The sequence below is a fragment of the Odontesthes bonariensis genome, chromosome 13 (genome assembly GCF_027942865.1).
Source record: "Odontesthes bonariensis isolate fOdoBon6 chromosome 13, fOdoBon6.hap1, whole genome shotgun sequence".
Taxonomy (NCBI): domain Eukaryota; kingdom Metazoa; phylum Chordata; class Actinopteri; order Atheriniformes; family Atherinopsidae; genus Odontesthes; species Odontesthes bonariensis.
Genome location: NC_134518.1, coordinates 38,807,850 through 38,828,331, shown reverse-complemented (window position 1 = coordinate 38,828,331; position 20,482 = coordinate 38,807,850). Strand labels below are relative to the sequence as shown.

Here is a 20,482-nt window from a genome sequence, read left to right as displayed (position 1 = left end):
GGTCAATGTTCTTAGTGTTATTCGGTCAATGTTCCGAGTGTTGTTCGGTCAATGTTCTTAGTGTTATTCGGTCAATGTTCCGAGTGTTGTTCGGTCAATGTTCTTAGTGTTGTTCGGTCAATGTTCTTAGTGTTGTTTGGTCAATGTTTTTAGTGTTGTTCGGTCAATGTTCTTAGTGTTGTTCGGTCAATGTTCCGAGTGTTGTTGGGTCAAAGTTCCTAGTGTTATTCGGTCAATGTTCCGAGTGTTATTCGGTCAATGTTCTTAGTGTTGTTCGGTCAATGTTCTTAGTGTTGTTCGGTCAATGTTCTTAGTGTTGTTCGGTCAATGTTCCGAATGTTGTTGGGTCAAAGTTCTTAGTGTTATTCGGTCAATGTTCTTAGTGTTGTTCGGTCAATGTTTTTAGTGTTGTTCGGTCAATGTTCTTAGTGTTGTTCGGTCAATGTTTTTAGTGTTGTTCGGTCAATGTTCTTAGTGTTGTTCGGTCAATGTTTTTAGTGTTGTTCGGTCAATGTTCCTAGTGTTGTTCGGTCAATGTTCTTAGTGTTGTTCGGTCAATGTTCTTAGTGTTGTTCGGTCAATGTTTTTAGTGTTGTTCGGTCAATGTTCTTAGTGTTGTTCGGTCAATGTTCCGAGTGTTATTCGGTCAATGTTCCGAGTGTTGTTCGGTCAATGTTCTTAGTGTTGTTCGGTCAATGTTCTTAGTGTTGTTTGGTCAATGTTTTTAGTGTTGTTCGGTCAATGTTCTTAGTGTTGTTCGGTCAATGTTCCGAGTGTTGTTGGGTCAAAGTTCTTAGTGTTATTCGGTCAATGTTCCGAGTGTTGTTCGGTCAATGTTCTTAGTGTTGTTCGGTCAATGTTCCGAGTGTTGTTCGGTCAATGTTCCGAGTGTTGTTGGGTCAATGTTCCGAGTGTTGTTCGGTCAATGTTCTTAGTGTTGTTCGGTCAATGTTCCGAGTGTTGTTCGGTCAATGTTCCGAATGTTGTTGGGTCAATGTTCTTAGTGTTGTTCGGTCAATGTTCCGAGTGTTGTTCGGTCAATGTTCCGAGTGTTGTTGGGTCAAAGTTCCTAGTGTTGTTCGGTCAATGTTCCGAGTGTTGTACGGTCAATGTGATCAGGTGTGATCAGGTGTGTGATCAGGTGTTTGATCAGGTGTGTGATCAGGTGTGTGATCAGATGTGTGATCAGGTGTGATCAGGTGTATGATCAGGTGTGTGATCAGGTGTGTGATCAGGTGTGATCAGGTGTATGATCAGGTGTGATCAGGTGTGTGATCATGTGTGATCAGGTGTGTGATCAGGTGTGTGATCAGGTGTGTGATCATGCGTGTGATCAGGTGTGATCAGGTGTGTGATCAGGTGTGTGATCAGGTGTGTGATCAGGTGTGATCAGGTGTGAGATCAGGTGTGATCAGGTGTGATCAGATGTGTGATCAGGTGTGATCAGGTGTGTGATCAGGTGTGTGATCAGGTGTGTGATCAGGTGTATGATCAGGTGTGTGATCAGGTGTGTGATCAGGTGTGTGATCAGGTGTGTGATCAGGTGTGATCAGGTGTGTGATCAGGTGTATGATCAGGTGTGATCAGGTGTGATCAGGTGTGATCAGGTGTGATCAGGTGTGTGATCAGGTGTGATCAGGTGTGTGATCAGATGTGATCAGGTGTGTGATCAGGTGTGTGATCAGGTGTGATCAGGTGTGTGATCAGGTGTGTGATCAGGTGTGTGATCAGGTGTGATCAGGTGTGTGATCAGGTGTGTGATCAGATGTGTGATCAGGTGTGATCAGGTGTATGATCAGGTGTGTGATCAGGTGTGATCAGGTGTGTGATCAGGTGTGATATCAGGTGTGATCAGGTGTGATCAGATGTGTGATCAGGTGTGATCAGGTGTGTGATCAGGTGTGATCAGGTGTGATCAGATGTGTGATCAGGTGTATGATCAGGTGTGATCAGGTGTGTGATCGTGTGTGATCAGGTGTGATCAGGTGTGTGATCGTGTGTGATCAGGTGTGATCAGGTGTGTGATCAGGTGTGTGATCAGGTGTATGATCAGGTGTGATCAGGTGTGTGATCAGGTGTGTGATCAGGTGTGATCAGGTGTGAGATCAGGTGTGATCAGGTGTATGATCAGGTGTGTGATCATGTGTGTGATCAGGTGTGTGATCAGGTGTGTGATCAGGTGTGTGATCATGTGTGTGATCAGGTGTGTGATCAGGTGTGATCAGGTGTGATCAGGTGTGTGATCATGTGTGTGATCAGGTGTGTGATCAGGTGTGATCAGGTGTGATCAGGTGTGTGATCAGGTGTGATCAGGTGTGATCAGGTGTGATCAGGTGTGTGATCAGGTGTGATCAGGTGTGTGATCAGGTGTGATCAGGTGTGATCAGGGGTGTGATCAGGTGTGTGATCAGGTGTGATCAGGTGTGATCAGGGGTGTGATCATGTGTGTGATCAGGTGTGATCAGGTATGTGATCATGTGTGTGATCAGGTGTGTGATCAGGTGTGTGATCAGGTGTGTGATCAGGTGTGTGATCAGGTGTGAGATCAGGTGTGATCAGGTGTGTGATCAGGTGTGTGATCAGGTGTGATCAGGTGTGTGATCAGGTGTGTGATCAGGTGTGTGATCAGGTGTGATCAGGTGTGTGATCAGGTGTGTGATCAGGTGTGATCAGGTGTGTGATCAGGTGTGATCAGGTGTGATCAGGTGTGTGATCAGGTGTGATCAGGTGTGAGATCAGGTGTGATCAGGTGTGTGATCAGGTGTGATCAGGTGTGATCAGGTGTGTGATCAGGTGTGATCTGGTGTGTGATCAGGTGTGTGATCAGGTGTGAGATCAGGTGTTATCAGGTGTGTGATCAGGTGTGTGATCAGGTGTGATCAGGTGTATCAGGTGTGTGATCAGGTGTGTTATCAGGTGTATGATCAGGTGTGTGATCAGGTGTGTGATCAGGTGTGATCAGGTGTGTGATCAGGTGTGATCAGGTGTGATCAGGTGTATCAGGTGTGTGATCAGATGTGTGATCAGGTGTGTGATCAGGTGTATGATCAGGTGTGTGATCAGGTGTGATCAGGTGTGAGATCAGGTGTGATCAGGTGTGATCAGGTGTATGATCAGGTGTGTGATCAGGTGTGTGATCAGGTGTGATCAGGTGTGATCAGGTGTGATTAAGTGTGTGATCAGGTGTGATCAGGTGTGATCAGGTGTGTGATCAGGTGTGTGATCAGGTGTGATCAGGTGTGATCAGATGTGATCAGGTGTGAGATCAGGTGTGATCAGGTGTGTGATCAGGTGTGATCAGGTGTGATCAGGTGTGTGATCAGGTGTGATCAGGAGTGAGATCAGGTGTGATCAGGTGTGATCAGGTGTATGATCAGGTGTGTGATCAGGTGTGTGATCAGGTGTGATCAGGTGTGAGATCAGGTGTGAGATCAGGTGTGATCAGGTGTGTGATCAGGTGTGTGATCAGGTGTGTGATCAGGTGTTATCAGGTGTGTGATCAGGTGTGATTAGGTGTGATCAGGTGTGTGATCAGGTGTGTGATCAGGTGTGTGATCAGGTGTGAGATCAGGTGTGATCAGGTGTGTGATCAGGTGTGTGATCAGGTGTGAGATCAGGTGTGATCAGGTGTGTCATCAGGTGTTATCAGGTGTGATCAGGTGTATCAGGTGTGAGATCAGGTGTGATCAGGTGTGTGATCAGGTGTGATCAGGTGTGATCAGGTGTGTGATCAGGTGTTATCAGGTGTGATCAGGTGTATCAGGTGTGTGATCAGGTGTATGATCAGGTGTGTGATCAGGTGTATGATCAGGTGTGTGATCAGGTGTGATCAGGTGTGAGATCAGGTGTGATCAGGTGTGATCAGGTGTATGATCAGGTGTGTGATCAGGTGTGTGATCAGGTGTGATCAGGTGTGATCAGGTGTGATTAAGTGTGTGATCAGGTGTGATCAGGTGTGATTAAGTGTGTGATCAGGTGTGATCAGGTGTGATTAAGTGTGTGATCAGGTGTGATCAGGTGTGATCAGGTGTGTGATCAGGTGTGTGATCAGGTGTGTGATCAGGTGTTATCAGGTGTGATCAGGTGTATCAGGTGTGTGATCAGGTGTATGATCAGGTGTGTGATCAGGTGTGATCAGGTGTGAGATCAGGTGTGATCAGGTGTGATCAGGTGTATGATCAGGTGTGTGATCAGGTGTGTGATCAGGTGTGATCAGGTGTGATCAGGTGTGATTAAGTGTGTGATCAGGTGTGATCAGGTGTGATTAAGTGTGTGATCAGGTGTGATCAGGTGTGATTAAGTGTGTTATCAGGTGTGATCAGGTGTATCAGGTGTGAGATCAGGTGTGATCAGGTGTGTGATCAGGTGTGATCAGGTGTGATCAGGTGTGTGATCAGGTGTGTGATCAGGTGTGTGATCAGGTGTGAGATCAGGTGTGATCAGGTGTGTGATCAGGTGTGTGATCAGGTGTATGATCAGGTGTGTGATCAGGTGTGATCAGGTGTGAGATCAGGTGTGATCAGGTGTGATCAGGTGTGATCAGGTGTGTGATCAGGTGTGTGATCAGGTGTGATCAGGTGTGATCAGGTGTGATTAAGTGTGTGATCAGGTGTGATCAGGTGTGATTAAGTGTGTGATCAGGTGTGATCAGGTGTGATTAAGTGTGTGATCAGGTGTGATCAGGTGTATGATCAGGTGTGTGATCAGGTGTGTGATCAGGTGTGATCAGGTGTGATCAGGTGTGATTAAGTGTGTGATCAGGTGTGATCAGGTGTGATTAAGTGTGTGATCAGGTGTGATCAGGTGTGATTAAGTGTGTGATCAGGTGTGATCAGGTGTGATCAGGTGTGATCAGGTGTGTGATCAGGTGTGATCAGGTGTATGATCAGGTGTGATCTGGTGTGTGATCAGGTGTGTGATCAGGTGTGAGATCAGGTGTGTGATCAGGTGTGTGATCAGGTGTGTGATCAGGTGTGATCAGGTGTGAGATCAGGTGTGATCAGGTGTGATCAGGTGTGTGATCAGGTGTGTGATCAGGTGTGTGATCAGGTGTGATCAGGTGTATGATCAGGTGTGTGATCAGGTGTGTGATCAGGTGTGATCAGGTGTGATCAGGTGTATGATCAGGTGTGTGATCAGGTGTGTGATCAGGTGTGTGATCAGGTGTGATCAGGTGTGTGATCAGGTGTGTGATCAGGTGTGTGATCAGGTGTGATCAGGTGTGTGATCAGGTGTGTGATCAGGTGTGTGATCAGGTGTGATCAGGTGTGATCAGGTGTGTGATCAGGTGTGATCAGGTGTGAGATCAGGTGTGATCAGGTGTGTGATCAGGTGTGATCAGGTATGATCAGGTGTGTGATCAGGTGTGTGATCAGGTGTGATCAGGTGTATGATCAGGTGTGTGATCAGGTGTGTGATCAGGTGTATGATCAGGTGTGTGATCAGGTGTGTGATCAGGTGTATGATCAGGTGTGTGATCAGGTGTGTGATCAGGTGTATGATCAGGTGTGTGATCAGGTGTGATCAGGTGTGTGATCAGGTGTGTGATCAGGTGTGATCAGGTGTGTGATCAGGTGTGTGGTCAGGTGTGTGATCAGGTGTGTGATCAGGTGTGATCAGGTGTGATCAGGTGTGAGATCAGGTGTGATCAGGTGTGATCAGGTGTGTGATCAGGTGTGTGATCAGGTGTGAGATCAGGTGTGAGATCAGGTGTGATCAGGTGTGAGATCAGGTGTGAGATCAGGTGTGATCAGGTGTGTGATCAGGTGTGAGATCAGGTGTGAGATCAGGTGTGATCAGGTGTGAGATCAGGTGTGAGATCAGGTGTGTGATCAGGTGTGTGATCAGGTGTGAGATCAGGTGTGATCAGGTGTGAGATCAGGTGTGAGATCAGGTGTGATCAGGTGTGTGATCAGGTGTATGATCAGGTGTGTGATCAGGTGTGATCAGGTGTGATCAGGTGTGAGATCAGGTGTGTGATCAGGTGTGTGATCAGGTGTGAGATCAGGTGTGATCAGGTGTGAGATCAGGTGTGAGATCAGGTGTGATCAGGTGTGTGATCAGGTGTGATCAGGTATGATCAGGTGTGTGATCAGGTGTGTGATCAGGTGTGTGATCAGGTGTATGATCAGGTGTGTGATCAGGTGTGTGATCAGGTGTATGATCAGGTGTGTGATCAGGTGTGATCAGGTGTGATCAGGTGTGAGATCAGGTGTGATCAGGTGTGTGATCAGGTGTGATCAGGTGTGATCAGGTGTATGATCAGGTGTGTGATCAGGTGTGTGATCAGGTGTGATCAGGTGTATGATCAGGTGTGTGATCAGGTGTGTGATCAGGTGTATGATCAGGTGTGTGATCAGGTGTGTGATCAGGTGTATGATCAGGTGTGTGATCAGGTGTGTGATCAGGTGTATGATCAGGTGTGTGATCAGGTGTGATCAGGTGTGTGATCAGGTGTGTGATCAGGTGTGAGATCAGGTGTGAGATCAGGTGTGATCAGGTGTGAGATCAGGTGTGAGATCAGGTGTGATCAGGTGTGTGATCAGGTGTGAGATCAGGTGTGAGATCAGGTGTGATCAGGTGTGAGATCAGGTGTGAGATCAGGTGTGTGATCAGGTGTGATCAGGTGTATGATCAGGTGTGATCTGGTGTGTGATCAGGTGTGTGATCAGGTGTGAGATCAGGTGTGTGATCAGGTGTGTGATCAGGTGTGTGATCAGGTGTGATCAGGTGTGAGATCAGGTGTGATCAGGTGTGATCAGGTGTGTGATCAGGTGTGTGATCAGGTGTGTGATCAGGTGTGATCAGGTGTATGATCAGGTGTGTGATCAGGTGTGTGATCAGGTGTGATCAGGTGTGATCAGGTGTATGATCAGGTGTGTGATCAGGTGTGTGATCAGGTGTGTGATCAGGTGTGATCAGGTGTGTGATCAGGTGTGTGATCAGGTGTGTGATCAGGTGTGATCAGGTGTGTGATCAGGTGTGTGATCAGGTGTGATCAGGTGTGTGATCAGGTGTGATCAGGTGTGAGATCAGGTGTGATCAGGTGTGTGATCAGGTGTGATCAGGTATGATCAGGTGTGTGATCAGGTGTGTGATCAGGTGTGATCAGGTGTATGATCAGGTGTGTGATCAGGTGTGTGATCAGGTGTGTGATCAGGTGTATGATCAGGTGTGTGATCAGGTGTATGATCAGGTGTGTGATCAGGTGTGTGATCAGGTGTATGATCAGGTGTGTGATCAGGTGTGATCAGGTGTGTGATCAGGTGTGTGATCAGGTGTGATCAGGTGTGATCAGGTGTGTGATCAGGTGTGTGGTCAGGTGTGTGATCAGGTGTGTGATCAGGTGTGATCAGGTGTGATCAGGTGTGAGATCAGGTGTGATCAGGTGTGATCAGGTGTGATCAGGTGTGAGATCAGGTGTGATCAGGTGTGATCAGGTGTGATCAGGTGTGTGATCAGGTGTGATCAGGTGTGATCAGGTGTGTGATCAGGTGTGTGGTCAGGTGTGTGATCAGGTGTGTGATCAGGTGTGATCAGGTGTGATCAGGTGTGAGATCAGGTGTGATCAGGTGTGATCAGGTGTGTGATCAGGTGTGTGATCAGGTGTGAGATCAGGTGTGAGATCAGGTGTGATCAGGTGTGAGATCAGGTGTGAGATCAGGTGTGATCAGGTGTGTGATCAGGTGTGAGATCAGGTGTGAGATCAGGTGTGATCAGGTGTGAGATCAGGTGTGAGATCAGGTGTGTGATCAGGTGTGTGATCAGGTGTGAGATCAGGTGTGATCAGGTGTGAGATCAGGTGTGAGATCAGGTGTGATCAGGTGTGTGATCAGGTGTGATCAGGTATGATCAGGTGTGTGATCAGGTGTGTGATCAGGTGTGTGATCAGGTGTATGATCAGGTGTGTGATCAGGTGTATGATCAGGTGTGTGATCAGGTGTGATCAGGTGTGATCAGGTGTGAGATCAGGTGTGTGATCAGGTGTGTGATCAGGTGTGAGATCAGGTGTGATCAGGTGTGAGATCAGGTGTGAGATCAGGTGTGATCAGGTGTGATCAGGTGTGTGATCAGGTGTGTGATCAGGTGTGATCAGGTGTGAGATCAGGTGTGATCAGGTGTATGATCAGGTGTGTGATCATGTGTGTGATCAGGTGTGTGATCAGGTGTGTGATCAGGTGTGTGATCATGTGTGTGATCAGGTGTGTGATCAGGTGTGATCAGGTGTGATCAGGTGTGTGATCATGTGTGTGATCAGGTGTGTGATCAGGTGTGATCAGGTGTGATCAGGTGTGTGATCAGGTGTGATCAGGTGTGATCAGGTGTGATCAGGTGTGTGATCAGGTGTGATCAGGTGTGTGATCAGGTGTGATCAGGTGTGATCAGGGGTGTGATCAGGTGTGTGATCAGGTGTGATCAGGTGTGATCAGGGGTGTGATCATGTGTGTGATCAGGTGTGATCAGGTATGTGATCATGTGTGTGATCAGGTGTGTGATCAGGTGTGTGATCAGGTGTGTGATCAGGTGTGTGATCAGGTGTGAGATCAGGTGTGATCAGGTGTGTGATCAGGTGTGTGATCAGGTGTGATCAGGTGTGTGATCAGGTGTGTGATCAGGTGTGATCAGGTGTGTGATCAGGTGTGTGATCAGGTGTGATCAGGTGTGTGATCAGGTGTGATCAGGTGTGATCAGGTGTGTGATCAGGTGTGATCAGGTGTGAGATCAGGTGTGATCAGGTGTGTGATCAGGTGTGATCAGGTGTGATCAGGTGTGTGATCAGGTGTGATCTGGTGTGTGATCAGGTGTGTGATCAGGTGTGAGATCAGGTGTTATCAGGTGTGTGATCAGGTGTGTGATCAGGTGTGATCAGGTGTATCAGGTGTGTGATCAGGTGTGTTATCAGGTGTATGATCAGGTGTGTGATCAGGTGTGTGATCAGGTGTGATCAGGTGTGTGATCAGGTGTGATCAGGTGTGATCAGGTGTATCAGGTGTGTGATCAGATGTGTGATCAGGTGTGTGATCAGGTGTATGATCAGGTGTGTGATCAGGTGTGATCAGGTGTGAGATCAGGTGTGATCAGGTGTGATCAGGTGTATGATCAGGTGTGTGATCAGGTGTGTGATCAGGTGTGATCAGGTGTGATCAGGTGTGATTAAGTGTGTGATCAGGTGTGATCAGGTGTGATCAGGTGTGTGATCAGGTGTGTGATCAGGTGTGATCAGGTGTGATCAGATGTGATCAGGTGTGTGATCAGGTGTGATCAGGTGTGATCAGGTGTGTGATCAGGTGTGATCAGGAGTGAGATCAGGTGTGATCAGGTGTGATCAGGTGTATGATCAGGTGTGTGATCAGGTGTGTGATCAGGTGTGATCAGGTGTGAGATCAGGTGTGAGATCAGGTGTGATCAGGTGTGTGATCAGGTGTGTGATCAGGTGTGTGATCAGGTGTGATCAGGTGTGATCAGGTGTGTGATCAGGTGTGATCAGGAGTGAGATCAGGTGTGATCAGGTGTGATCAGGTGTATGATCAGGTGTGTGATCAGGTGTGTGATCAGGTGTGATCAGGTGTGAGATCAGGTGTGAGATCAGGTGTGATCAGGTGTGTGATCAGGTGTGTGATCAGGTGTGTGATCAGGTGTTATCAGGTGTGTGATCAGGTGTGATTAGGTGTGATCAGGTGTGTGATCAGGTGTGTGATCAGGTGTGTGATCAGGTGTGAGATCAGGTGTGATCAGGTGTGTGATCAGGTGTGTGATCAGGTGTGAGATCAGGTGTGATCAGGTGTGTCATCAGGTGTTATCAGGTGTGATCAGGTGTATCAGGTGTGAGATCAGGTGTGATCAGGTGTGTGATCAGGTGTGATCAGGTGTGATCAGGTGTGTGATCAGGTGTTATCAGGTGTGATCAGGTGTATCAGGTGTGTGATCAGGTGTATGATCAGGTGTGTGATCAGGTGTATGATCAGGTGTGTGATCAGGTGTGATCAGGTGTGAGATCAGGTGTGATCAGGTGTGATCAGGTGTATGATCAGGTGTGTGATCAGGTGTGTGATCAGGTGTGATCAGGTGTGATCAGGTGTGATTAAGTGTGTGATCAGGTGTGATCAGGTGTGATTAAGTGTGTGATCAGGTGTGATCAGGTGTGATTAAGTGTGTGATCAGGTGTGATCAGGTGTGATCAGGTGTGTGATCAGGTGTGTGATCAGGTGTGTGATCAGGTGTTATCAGGTGTGATCAGGTGTATCAGGTGTGTGATCAGGTGTATGATCAGGTGTGTGATCAGGTGTGATCAGGTGTGAGATCAGGTGTGATCAGGTGTGATCAGGTGTATGATCAGGTGTGTGATCAGGTGTGTGATCAGGTGTGATCAGGTGTGATCAGGTGTGATTAAGTGTGTGATCAGGTGTGATCAGGTGTGATTAAGTGTGTGATCAGGTGTGATCAGGTGTGATTAAGTGTGTTATCAGGTGTGATCAGGTGTATCAGGTGTGAGATCAGGTGTGATCAGGTGTGTGATCAGGTGTGATCAGGTGTGATCAGGTGTGTGATCAGGTGTGTGATCAGGTGTGTGATCAGGTGTGAGATCAGGTGTGATCAGGTGTGTGATCAGGTGTGTGATCAGGTGTATGATCAGGTGTGTGATCAGGTGTGATCAGGTGTGAGATCAGGTGTGATCAGGTGTGATCAGGTGTGATCAGGTGTGTGATCAGGTGTGTGATCAGGTGTGATCAGGTGTGATCAGGTGTGATTAAGTGTGTGATCAGGTGTGATCAGGTGTGATTAAGTGTGTGATCAGGTGTGATCAGGTGTGATTAAGTGTGTGATCAGGTGTGATCAGGTGTATGATCAGGTGTGTGATCAGGTGTGTGATCAGGTGTGATCAGGTGTGATCAGGTGTGATTAAGTGTGTGATCAGGTGTGATCAGGTGTGATTAAGTGTGTGATCAGGTGTGATCAGGTGTGATTAAGTGTGTGATCAGGTGTGATCAGGTGTGATCAGGTGTGATCAGGTGTGTGATCAGGTGTGATCAGGTGTATGATCAGGTGTGATCTGGTGTGTGATCAGGTGTGTGATCAGGTGTGAGATCAGGTGTGTGATCAGGTGTGTGATCAGGTGTGTGATCAGGTGTGATCAGGTGTGAGATCAGGTGTGATCAGGTGTGATCAGGTGTGATCAGGTGTGTGATCAGGTGTGTGATCAGGTGTGTGATCAGGTGTGATCAGGTGTATGATCAGGTGTGTGATCAGGTGTGTGATCAGGTGTGATCAGGTGTGATCAGGTGTATGATCAGGTGTGTGATCAGGTGTGTGATCAGGTGTGTGATCAGGTGTGATCAGGTGTGTGATCAGGTGTGTGATCAGGTGTGTGATCAGGTGTGATCAGGTGTGTGATCAGGTGTGTGATCAGGTGTGTGATCAGGTGTGATCAGGTGTGATCAGGTGTGTGATCAGGTGTGATCAGGTGTGAGATCAGGTGTGATCAGGTGTGTGATCAGGTGTGATCAGGTATGATCAGGTGTGTGATCAGGTGTGTGATCAGGTGTGATCAGGTGTATGATCAGGTGTGTGATCAGGTGTGTGATCAGGTGTATGATCAGGTGTGTGATCAGGTGTGTGATCAGGTGTATGATCAGGTGTGTGATCAGGTGTGTGATCAGGTGTATGATCAGGTGTGTGATCAGGTGTGATCAGGTGTGTGATCAGGTGTGTGATCAGGTGTGATCAGGTGTGTGATCAGGTGTGTGGTCAGGTGTGTGATCAGGTGTGTGATCAGGTGTGATCAGGTGTGATCAGGTGTGAGATCAGGTGTGATCAGGTGTGATCAGGTGTGTGATCAGGTGTGTGATCAGGTGTGAGATCAGGTGTGAGATCAGGTGTGATCAGGTGTGAGATCAGGTGTGAGATCAGGTGTGATCAGGTGTGTGATCAGGTGTGAGATCAGGTGTGAGATCAGGTGTGATCAGGTGTGAGATCAGGTGTGAGATCAGGTGTGTGATCAGGTGTGTGATCAGGTGTGAGATCAGGTGTGATCAGGTGTGAGATCAGGTGTGAGATCAGGTGTGATCAGGTGTGTGATCAGGTGTATGATCAGGTGTGTGATCAGGTGTGATCAGGTGTGATCAGGTGTGAGATCAGGTGTGTGATCAGGTGTGTGATCAGGTGTGAGATCAGGTGTGATCAGGTGTGAGATCAGGTGTGAGATCAGGTGTGATCAGGTGTGTGATCAGGTGTGATCAGGTATGATCAGGTGTGTGATCAGGTGTGTGATCAGGTGTGTGATCAGGTGTATGATCAGGTGTGTGATCAGGTGTGTGATCAGGTGTATGATCAGGTGTGTGATCAGGTGTGATCAGGTGTGATCAGGTGTGAGATCAGGTGTGATCAGGTGTGTGATCAGGTGTGATCAGGTGTGATCAGGTGTATGATCAGGTGTGTGATCAGGTGTGATCAGGTGTATGATCAGGTGTGTGATCAGGTGTGTGATCAGGTGTATGATCAGGTGTGTGATCAGGTGTGTGATCAGGTGTATGATCAGGTGTGTGATCAGGTGTGTGATCAGGTGTATGATCAGGTGTGTGATCAGGTGTGATCAGGTGTGTGATCAGGTGTGTGATCAGGTGTGAGATCAGGTGTGAGATCAGGTGTGATCAGGTGTGAGATCAGGTGTGAGATCAGGTGTGATCAGGTGTGTGATCAGGTGTGAGATCAGGTGTGAGATCAGGTGTGATCAGGTGTGAGATCAGGTGTGAGATCAGGTGTGTGATCAGGTGTGATCAGGTGTATGATCAGGTGTGATCTGGTGTGTGATCAGGTGTGTGATCAGGTGTGAGATCAGGTGTGTGATCAGGTGTGTGATCAGGTGTGTGATCAGGTGTGATCAGGTGTGAGATCAGGTGTGATCAGGTGTGATCAGGTGTGTGATCAGGTGTGTGATCAGGTGTGTGATCAGGTGTGATCAGGTGTATGATCAGGTGTGTGATCAGGTGTGTGATCAGGTGTGATCAGGTGTGATCAGGTGTATGATCAGGTGTGTGATCAGGTGTGTGATCAGGTGTGTGATCAGGTGTGATCAGGTGTGTGATCAGGTGTGTGATCAGGTGTGTGATCAGGTGTGATCAGGTGTGTGATCAGGTGTGTGATCAGGTGTGATCAGGTGTGTGATCAGGTGTGATCAGGTGTGAGATCAGGTGTGATCAGGTGTGTGATCAGGTGTGATCAGGTATGATCAGGTGTGTGATCAGGTGTGTGATCAGGTGTGATCAGGTGTATGATCAGGTGTGTGATCAGGTGTGTGATCAGGTGTGTGATCAGGTGTATGATCAGGTGTGTGATCAGGTGTATGATCAGGTGTGTGATCAGGTGTGTGATCAGGTGTATGATCAGGTGTGTGATCAGGTGTGATCAGGTGTGTGATCAGGTGTGTGATCAGGTGTGATCAGGTGTGATCAGGTGTGTGATCAGGTGTGTGGTCAGGTGTGTGATCAGGTGTGTGATCAGGTGTGATCAGGTGTGATCAGGTGTGAGATCAGGTGTGATCAGGTGTGATCAGGTGTGATCAGGTGTGAGATCAGGTGTGATCAGGTGTGATCAGGTGTGATCAGGTGTGTGATCAGGTGTGATCAGGTGTGATCAGGTGTGTGATCAGGTGTGTGGTCAGGTGTGTGATCAGGTGTGTGATCAGGTGTGATCAGGTGTGATCAGGTGTGAGATCAGGTGTGATCAGGTGTGATCAGGTGTGTGATCAGGTGTGTGATCAGGTGTGAGATCAGGTGTGAGATCAGGTGTGATCAGGTGTGAGATCAGGTGTGAGATCAGGTGTGATCAGGTGTGTGATCAGGTGTGAGATCAGGTGTGAGATCAGGTGTGATCAGGTGTGAGATCAGGTGTGAGATCAGGTGTGTGATCAGGTGTGTGATCAGGTGTGAGATCAGGTGTGATCAGGTGTGAGATCAGGTGTGAGATCAGGTGTGATCAGGTGTGTGATCAGGTGTGATCAGGTATGATCAGGTGTGTGATCAGGTGTGTGATCAGGTGTGTGATCAGGTGTATGATCAGGTGTGTGATCAGGTGTATGATCAGGTGTGTGATCAGGTGTGATCAGGTGTGATCAGGTGTGAGATCAGGTGTGTGATCAGGTGTGTGATCAGGTGTGAGATCAGGTGTGATCAGGTGTGAGATCAGGTGTGAGATCAGGTGTGATCAGGTGTGTGATCAGGTGTGATCAGGTATGATCAGGTGTGTGATCAGGTGTGTGATCAGGTGTGTGATCAGGTGTATGATCAGGTGTGTGATCAGGTGTGTGATCAGGTGTATGATCAGGTGTGTGATCAGGTGTGATCAGGTGTGATCAGGTGTGAGATCAGGTGTGATCAGGTGTGATCAGGTGTGTGATCAGGTGTGATCAGGTGTGATCAGGTGTGTGATCAGGTGTGTGATCAGGTGTATGATCAGGTGTGTGATCAGGTGTGTGATCAGGTGTGATCAGGTGTATGATCAGGTGTGTGATCAGGTGTGTGATCAGGTGTATGATCAGGTGTGTGATCAGGTGTGTGATCAGGTGTATGATCAGGTGTGTGATCAGGTGTGTGATCAGGTGTGTGATCAGCTGTGTGATCAGGTGTGATCAGGTGTGTGATCAGGTGTGTGATCAGGTGTGTGATCAGGTGTGATCAGGTGTGGTCAGGTGTGTGATCAGGTGTGAGATCAGGTGTGATCAGGTGTGATCAGGTGTGTGATCAGGTGTGTGATCAGGTGTGAGATCAGGTGTGAGATCAGGTGTGATCAGGTGTGAGATCAGGTGTGAGATCAGGTGTGATCAGGTGTGTGATCAGGTGTGAGATCAGGTGTGAGATCAGGTGTGATCAGGTGTGAGATCAGGTGTGAGATCAGGTGTGTGATCAGGTGTGAGATCAGGTGTGATCAGGTGTGAGATCAGGTGTGAGATCAGGTGTGATCAGGTGTGTGATCAGGTGTGATCAGGTATGATCAGGTGTGTGATCAGGTGTGTGATCAGGTGTGTGATCAGGTGTATGATCAGGTGTGTGATCAGGTGTGTGATCAGGTGTATGATCAGGTGTGTGATCAGGTGTGATCAGGTGTGATCAGGTGTGAGATCAGGTGTGATCAGGTGTGATCAGGTGTGTGATCAGGTGTGTGATCAGGTGTGATCAGGTGTATGATCAGGTGTGATCAGGTGTGATCAGGTGTGTGATCAGGTGTGTGATCAGGTGTGTGATCAGGTGTGATCAGGTGTGATCAGGTGTGTGATCAGGTGTGTTATCAGGTGTGTGATCAGGTGTGATCAGGTGTGATCAGGTGTGATCAGGTGTGATCAGGTGTGTGATCAGGTGTGTGATCAGGTGTGTGATCAGGTGTGATCAGGTGTGATCAGGTGTGTGATCAGGTGTGTTATCAGGTGTGTGATCAGGTGTGATCAGGTGTGATCAGGTGTGTGATCAGGTGTGATCAGGTGTGTGATCAGGTGTGTGATCAGGTGTGTTATCAGGTGTGATCAGGTGTGTGATCAGGTGTGTGATCAGGTGTGTGATCAGGTGTGATCAGGTGTGATCAGGTGTATGATCAGGTGTGATCAGGTGTGATCAGGTGTGTGATCAGGTGTGTGATCAGGTGTGTGATCAGGTGTGTGATCAGGTGTGTGATCAGGTGTGATCAGGTGTGTGATCAGGTGTGTGATCAGGTGTATGATCAGGTGTGTGATCAGGTGTGTGATCAGGTGTGATCAGGTGTGAGATCAGGTGTGATCAGGTGTGATCAGGTGTGTGATCAGGTGTGTGATCAGGTGTGTGATCAGGTGTGTGATCAGGTGTATGATCAGGTGTGTGATCAGGTGTGTGATCAGGTGTGATCAGGTGTGAGATCAGGTGTGATCAGGTGTGATCAGGTGTGTGATCAGGTGTGTGATCAGGTGTGTGATCAGGTGTGTGATCAGGTGTATGATCAGGTGTGTGATCAGGTGTATGATCAGGTGTGATCAGGTGTGATCAGGTGTGATCAGGTGTGTGATCAGGTGTGATCAGGTGTGTGATCAGGTGTGATCAGGTGTGTGATCAGGTGTATGATCAGGTGTGATCAGGTGTGATCAGGTGTGATCAGGTGTGTGATCAGGTGTGATCAGGTGTGTGATCAGGTGTGTGATCAGGTGTGTGATCAGGTGTCAGTACCTCCGTGATGTGTTGCCGGGGCGATGACGACCCCCCTGGTGTCAACTTTGGGCGAGTTCTGTCCGTACGTCCCGTCGTCGCTGCTCATCATGTGGACGGCGTTCCCTCGCGCGTCCAGCACGGTGGCGTTCACCGTGGCGTCCACGTACTGCTCCAGCACCATGGTCCTGTCGGAGCGGGCCGCCGCCACGGAGCGGGCCCGGACCAGAACCTGGACCAGGACCAGCAGCAGCGGGATGGGGAGGCAGGTCCAGCTGTGGGACGGCATGTTGTTCTGGTTCCTGTCACATCCAAACTGTCAGGAAGGAGAAACGGTCAGAACCGGTTTCTGCTCCAGATGTTTGCTCAAAGACCTCCTCACATCATCTTCAACTCCAGAAAACACCCTGAAAGTTCATCATCAGGTCCTAAAGATGCATTTACAGATGTTCCTCACCTCAGAAGGTCTTCCAGCTGCCCTCCAGATGTTCCTCAGGGTCTTAGCCTGTCCCCCAGATGTTCCTCAGGGTTTCAGCCTGTCCTCCAGATGTTCCTCAGGGTCTCCCCCAGATGTTCCTCAGGGTCTTAGCCTGTCCCCCAGATGTTCCTCAGGGTCTCAGCCTGTCCTACAGATGTTCCTCAGGGTCTTAGCCTGTCCCCCAGATGTTCCTCATGGTCTTAGCCTGTCCTACAGATGTTCCTCAGGGTCTTAGCCTGTCCCCCAGATGTTCCTCAGGGTCTTAGCCTGTCCCCCAGATGTTCCTCAGGGTCTCAGCCTGTCCTACAGATGTTCCTCAGGGTCTTAGCCTGTCCCCCAGATGTTCCTCAGGGTCTTAGCCTGTCCTACAGATGTTCCTCAGGGTCTTAGCCTGTCCCCCAGATGTTCCTCAGGGTCTCCCCTGCTCTCCAGATGTTCCTCAGGGTCTCCCCCAGATGATTTGGATGCTTGATGTGTCAGGCAGCCCTGTCTGCCCTGGGTTCGGTCTGCCAGGCGCAGCACAGCCGCTCTGAGGACATCAGGGCTGAGCTGACCGAACACGGAGCATCACCACCAGGCCAACATCTGGACTCCGGGTCCTGGAAGCTTCCCCCGGCAGAAACATTCCTTACATCCGGGGAGGTCCGTCGGGTTAAAGCCGGATTAAAGCCGGTGTGAGGCTCCGTGACTCGGTGTTTAACGTCGTGTGGAAGCTGCTTCAGCCCGCTTTGTCTCACCGTCTGCGGGCGGACAGCCTGACCGGCTCCCGGCCCTCCGACCTCCGCCTCCGCTGCGCTGCTGCCCCGCTGGGTGTCGGGCTCGGGGGGCTTTGGGCTCGGGGGGCTCCGGTGGTCGGATCCGGCTGGGGGTCGGTGATCAGTTCTTTGGACCCTGTCGGAGCTGCATGGTGAGCAGCCTCCAGCTCAGCCTCTCCGTCTTCCAGTTTGGTGGCACTGCGCATGCCCAGATACAACACAAGGGCGTGTGAGGAGCCTCCGTGTTTAGGTGGCAGAGATCAGCTGGCAGGGCACGAGCCGGGGCGCGTGCACGAGCTGTCCATCTGCGGTGATCAGGAGCTGATCAGTGATCAATGATCAGTGATCAGTGATCGATGGAACCTGTTGTTGTTTAATGAGCAGCTGCAGGTGGAGGCGGACAGCACTGACACCTGCTGGCCGCGGTCAGTACTGCACCCGGGGGGCCGGATCAGTGGGCCTTCTGAAACATAATCAATAAATCCTGTCACCTGTTCCAGGGCTCAGAGTTTGATCCTGTTGGGATAGGAAGTCAGGATGATAAACTGATTAAAAAAAAACATAAAATCTTTCTCAGCAGGAGTTAAGAATGAAGAATCTTTATTGTCACTATGCAGGCACAATGAAATTTAGTTCAGGAGCTCTTGGCTTTGTATACACAAAAATATAAAAAATATATCTAAATAATATACAAGAGAATAAAAATAGTAAAAGTTAAAGTAAAAAGTAAAAAAGTAAAAAGTAAAAAGTTACAGTTAGACCCTCAGATGAACAACAACATCATGTCATTATTCATGGGAAAACACAAAAACTAAGACTTCAACATGTTTCAAACCTGGTGACATCAAATAAAACATTTGGATGAAATTGTGTTTAGACTCAAACGATTTAATGTAACAGGTTTGTCTGTTTCAGTAAGATGTTTGAAGTCTGTTTTTAATTTTAACCTTGTAGCACCCACAGTTGCAGATATGCAACAAGCTTTTTATTTATTTACATTATTTCTTTACATTATATTTTTATTTACATACATTATTTACATTCATGTGTAATATTTCTTTACATTACATTTGATGTGCCGACAGTTGTCACAGCATCCTTTTCTCGGCTCAGTGATTACACTCTGCTCTGCGGTGCTCTGTTCCAGTTCCTTCTGCTCTGCTTTGTCCACCTTTCACAGGGAGCTCAGCTCTCCAAATTGTATTATCATTATTATTTGCATTTTTTTATTAGCTTCATGTGCACATTTATTTATTTACATTGCATTTTGTGCATTTTATATGTGCTTCCCTTCTTCACAACAAAGATCTGTGAAATCTGTTTGATTTGTTGTTGAATGGAAAGTTAATGATGGCTGCGTTCAGCACTTTGTATTAAGAATGTTCCATAAAGGTTTATTATATACATTTTATTGTGGCAGCAGCAGTTACTGGGGAACTTTCACTATAACGATCTGCAGAGAATGACTTGGTTTTGTGAACTAAATGAATCAGGAAAGCCCACAGCTGCAAATATGCAACATGGCCTAAAATGATCAAAAATAGAGACGAAAGGACAGACTGAGCGAGGACCAGGAACCTGATGGAAAAGAAGGAAAAGATCTCCTGAAAGACAACAGCATGCGATTATCTGGCCGGGACAAAAGGAAGAACCAGGAGGAGCTGAGGGAGAACAACCAGCAACCAAGAGATCAGGATCTATGAAAGTAGAACAGGAAATAACTGAGGAAGCAACTAAAACCCAGAGATCCGGAGCGGGACGGTTTCCTGAAAGAGGCGGTGCAGACTGGATGCTGACGGGTGCTGATTAACTCCTGAAATGTAGAGGAAGATGCCCAGCTGCTCACTTCCTGATGGACACAGATCCTGGACAAAGCTGCTTAATTCCTGGTAAACATGCAGAGGAGGGAGCAGGATAAACAGGAAACACAAGAAGAAGAGAAACACCAACAGAATAAACACACGAAGAAGAAAAACGAGGGAAAGAAACTGGAACAGAAAGTCTCACAAAGGGACTAAAACTAAATACACAAAGAATAAATAAATGCACTGATAAGTGAACAGAACCAGAGCCAGAACCAGAACCAGAGCCAGAACCAGAACCAGAACCAGAGCCCGAGCCCGAGCCCGAGCCCGAGCCCGAGCCCGAGCCCGAGCCCAAGCCAGAACCAGAGCCAGAACCAGAACCAGAACCAGAGCCAGAGCCAGAGCCAGAACCAGAACCAGAACCAGAGCCAGAGCCAGAGCCAGAACCAGAGCCAGAGCCAGAGCCAGAGCCAGAACCAGAACCAGAACCAGAACCAGAGCCAGAGCCAGAACCAGAACCAGAACCAGAGCCAGAGCCAGAACCAGAACCAGAACCAGAACCAGAACCAGAACCAGAGCCAGAGCCAGAACCAGAACCAGAGCCAGAGCCAGAGCCAGAGCCAGAGCCAGAGCCCGAGCCCGAGCCCGAGCCCGAGCCCGAGCCAGAGCCAGAGCCCGAGCCCGAGCCCGAGCCCGAGCCCGAGCCCGAGCCAGAGCCAGAGCCCGAGCCCGAGCCCGAGCCCGAGCCCGAGCCCGAGCCCGAGCCCGAGCCCGAGCCCGAGCCAGAGCCAGAGCCAGAGCCCGAGCCCGAGCCCGAGCCCGAGCCCGAGCCCGAGCCCGAGCCAGACCCAGAGCCCGAGCCCGAGCCCGAGCCCGAGCCCGAGCCAGAGCCAGAGCCCGAGCCCGAGCCCGAGCCCGAGCCCGAGCCCGAGCCCGAGCCCGAGCCAGAGCCAGAGCCCGAGCCCGAGCCCGAGCCCGAGCCAGACCCAGAGCCCGAGCCCGAGCCCGAGCCCGAGCCCGAGCCCGAGCCAGAGCCAGAGCCAGAGCCAGAGCCCGAGCCCGAGCCCGAGCCCGAGCCCGAGCCCGAGCCCGAGCCAGAGCCCGAGCCCGAGCCCGAGCCCGAGCCCGAGCCCGAGCCAGAGCCAGAGCCAGAGCCAGAGCCCGAGCCCGAGCCCGAGCCCGAGCCAGAGCCAGAGCCAGAGCCAGAGCCAGAGCCAGAGCCAGAACCAGAACCAGAGGCAGAACCCGAGCCCGAGCCAGAGCCAGAGCCAGAGGTCACAGACT

General features: G+C 49.4%; 1 protein-coding gene across 2 annotated transcripts in view; it reads right to left on the bottom strand.

The window, feature by feature from the left end:
• Window positions 1–17,613, bottom strand: part of rnf130 (ring finger protein 130) — a 32,343-nt gene extending 14,730 nt beyond the window's left edge. Inside the window, exons 1-2 of one of the 2 annotated variants that reach the window (XM_075482059.1) lie at window positions 16,618–17,611; window positions 16,182–16,476 (exon numbers count right to left, since the gene is read on the bottom strand). In XM_075482059.1, the coding sequence (XP_075338174.1) occupies window positions 16,182–16,449 (268 nt within the window). In that variant the 5' untranslated portion in view covers window positions 16,450–16,476; window positions 16,618–17,611. Of the gene's footprint in view, window positions 1–16,181 lie in introns of both variants that reach the window. The other variant, XM_075482060.1, reaches the window with a different exon arrangement.
• Between the last annotated feature and the right edge of the window lie 2,869 nt (window positions 17,614–20,482).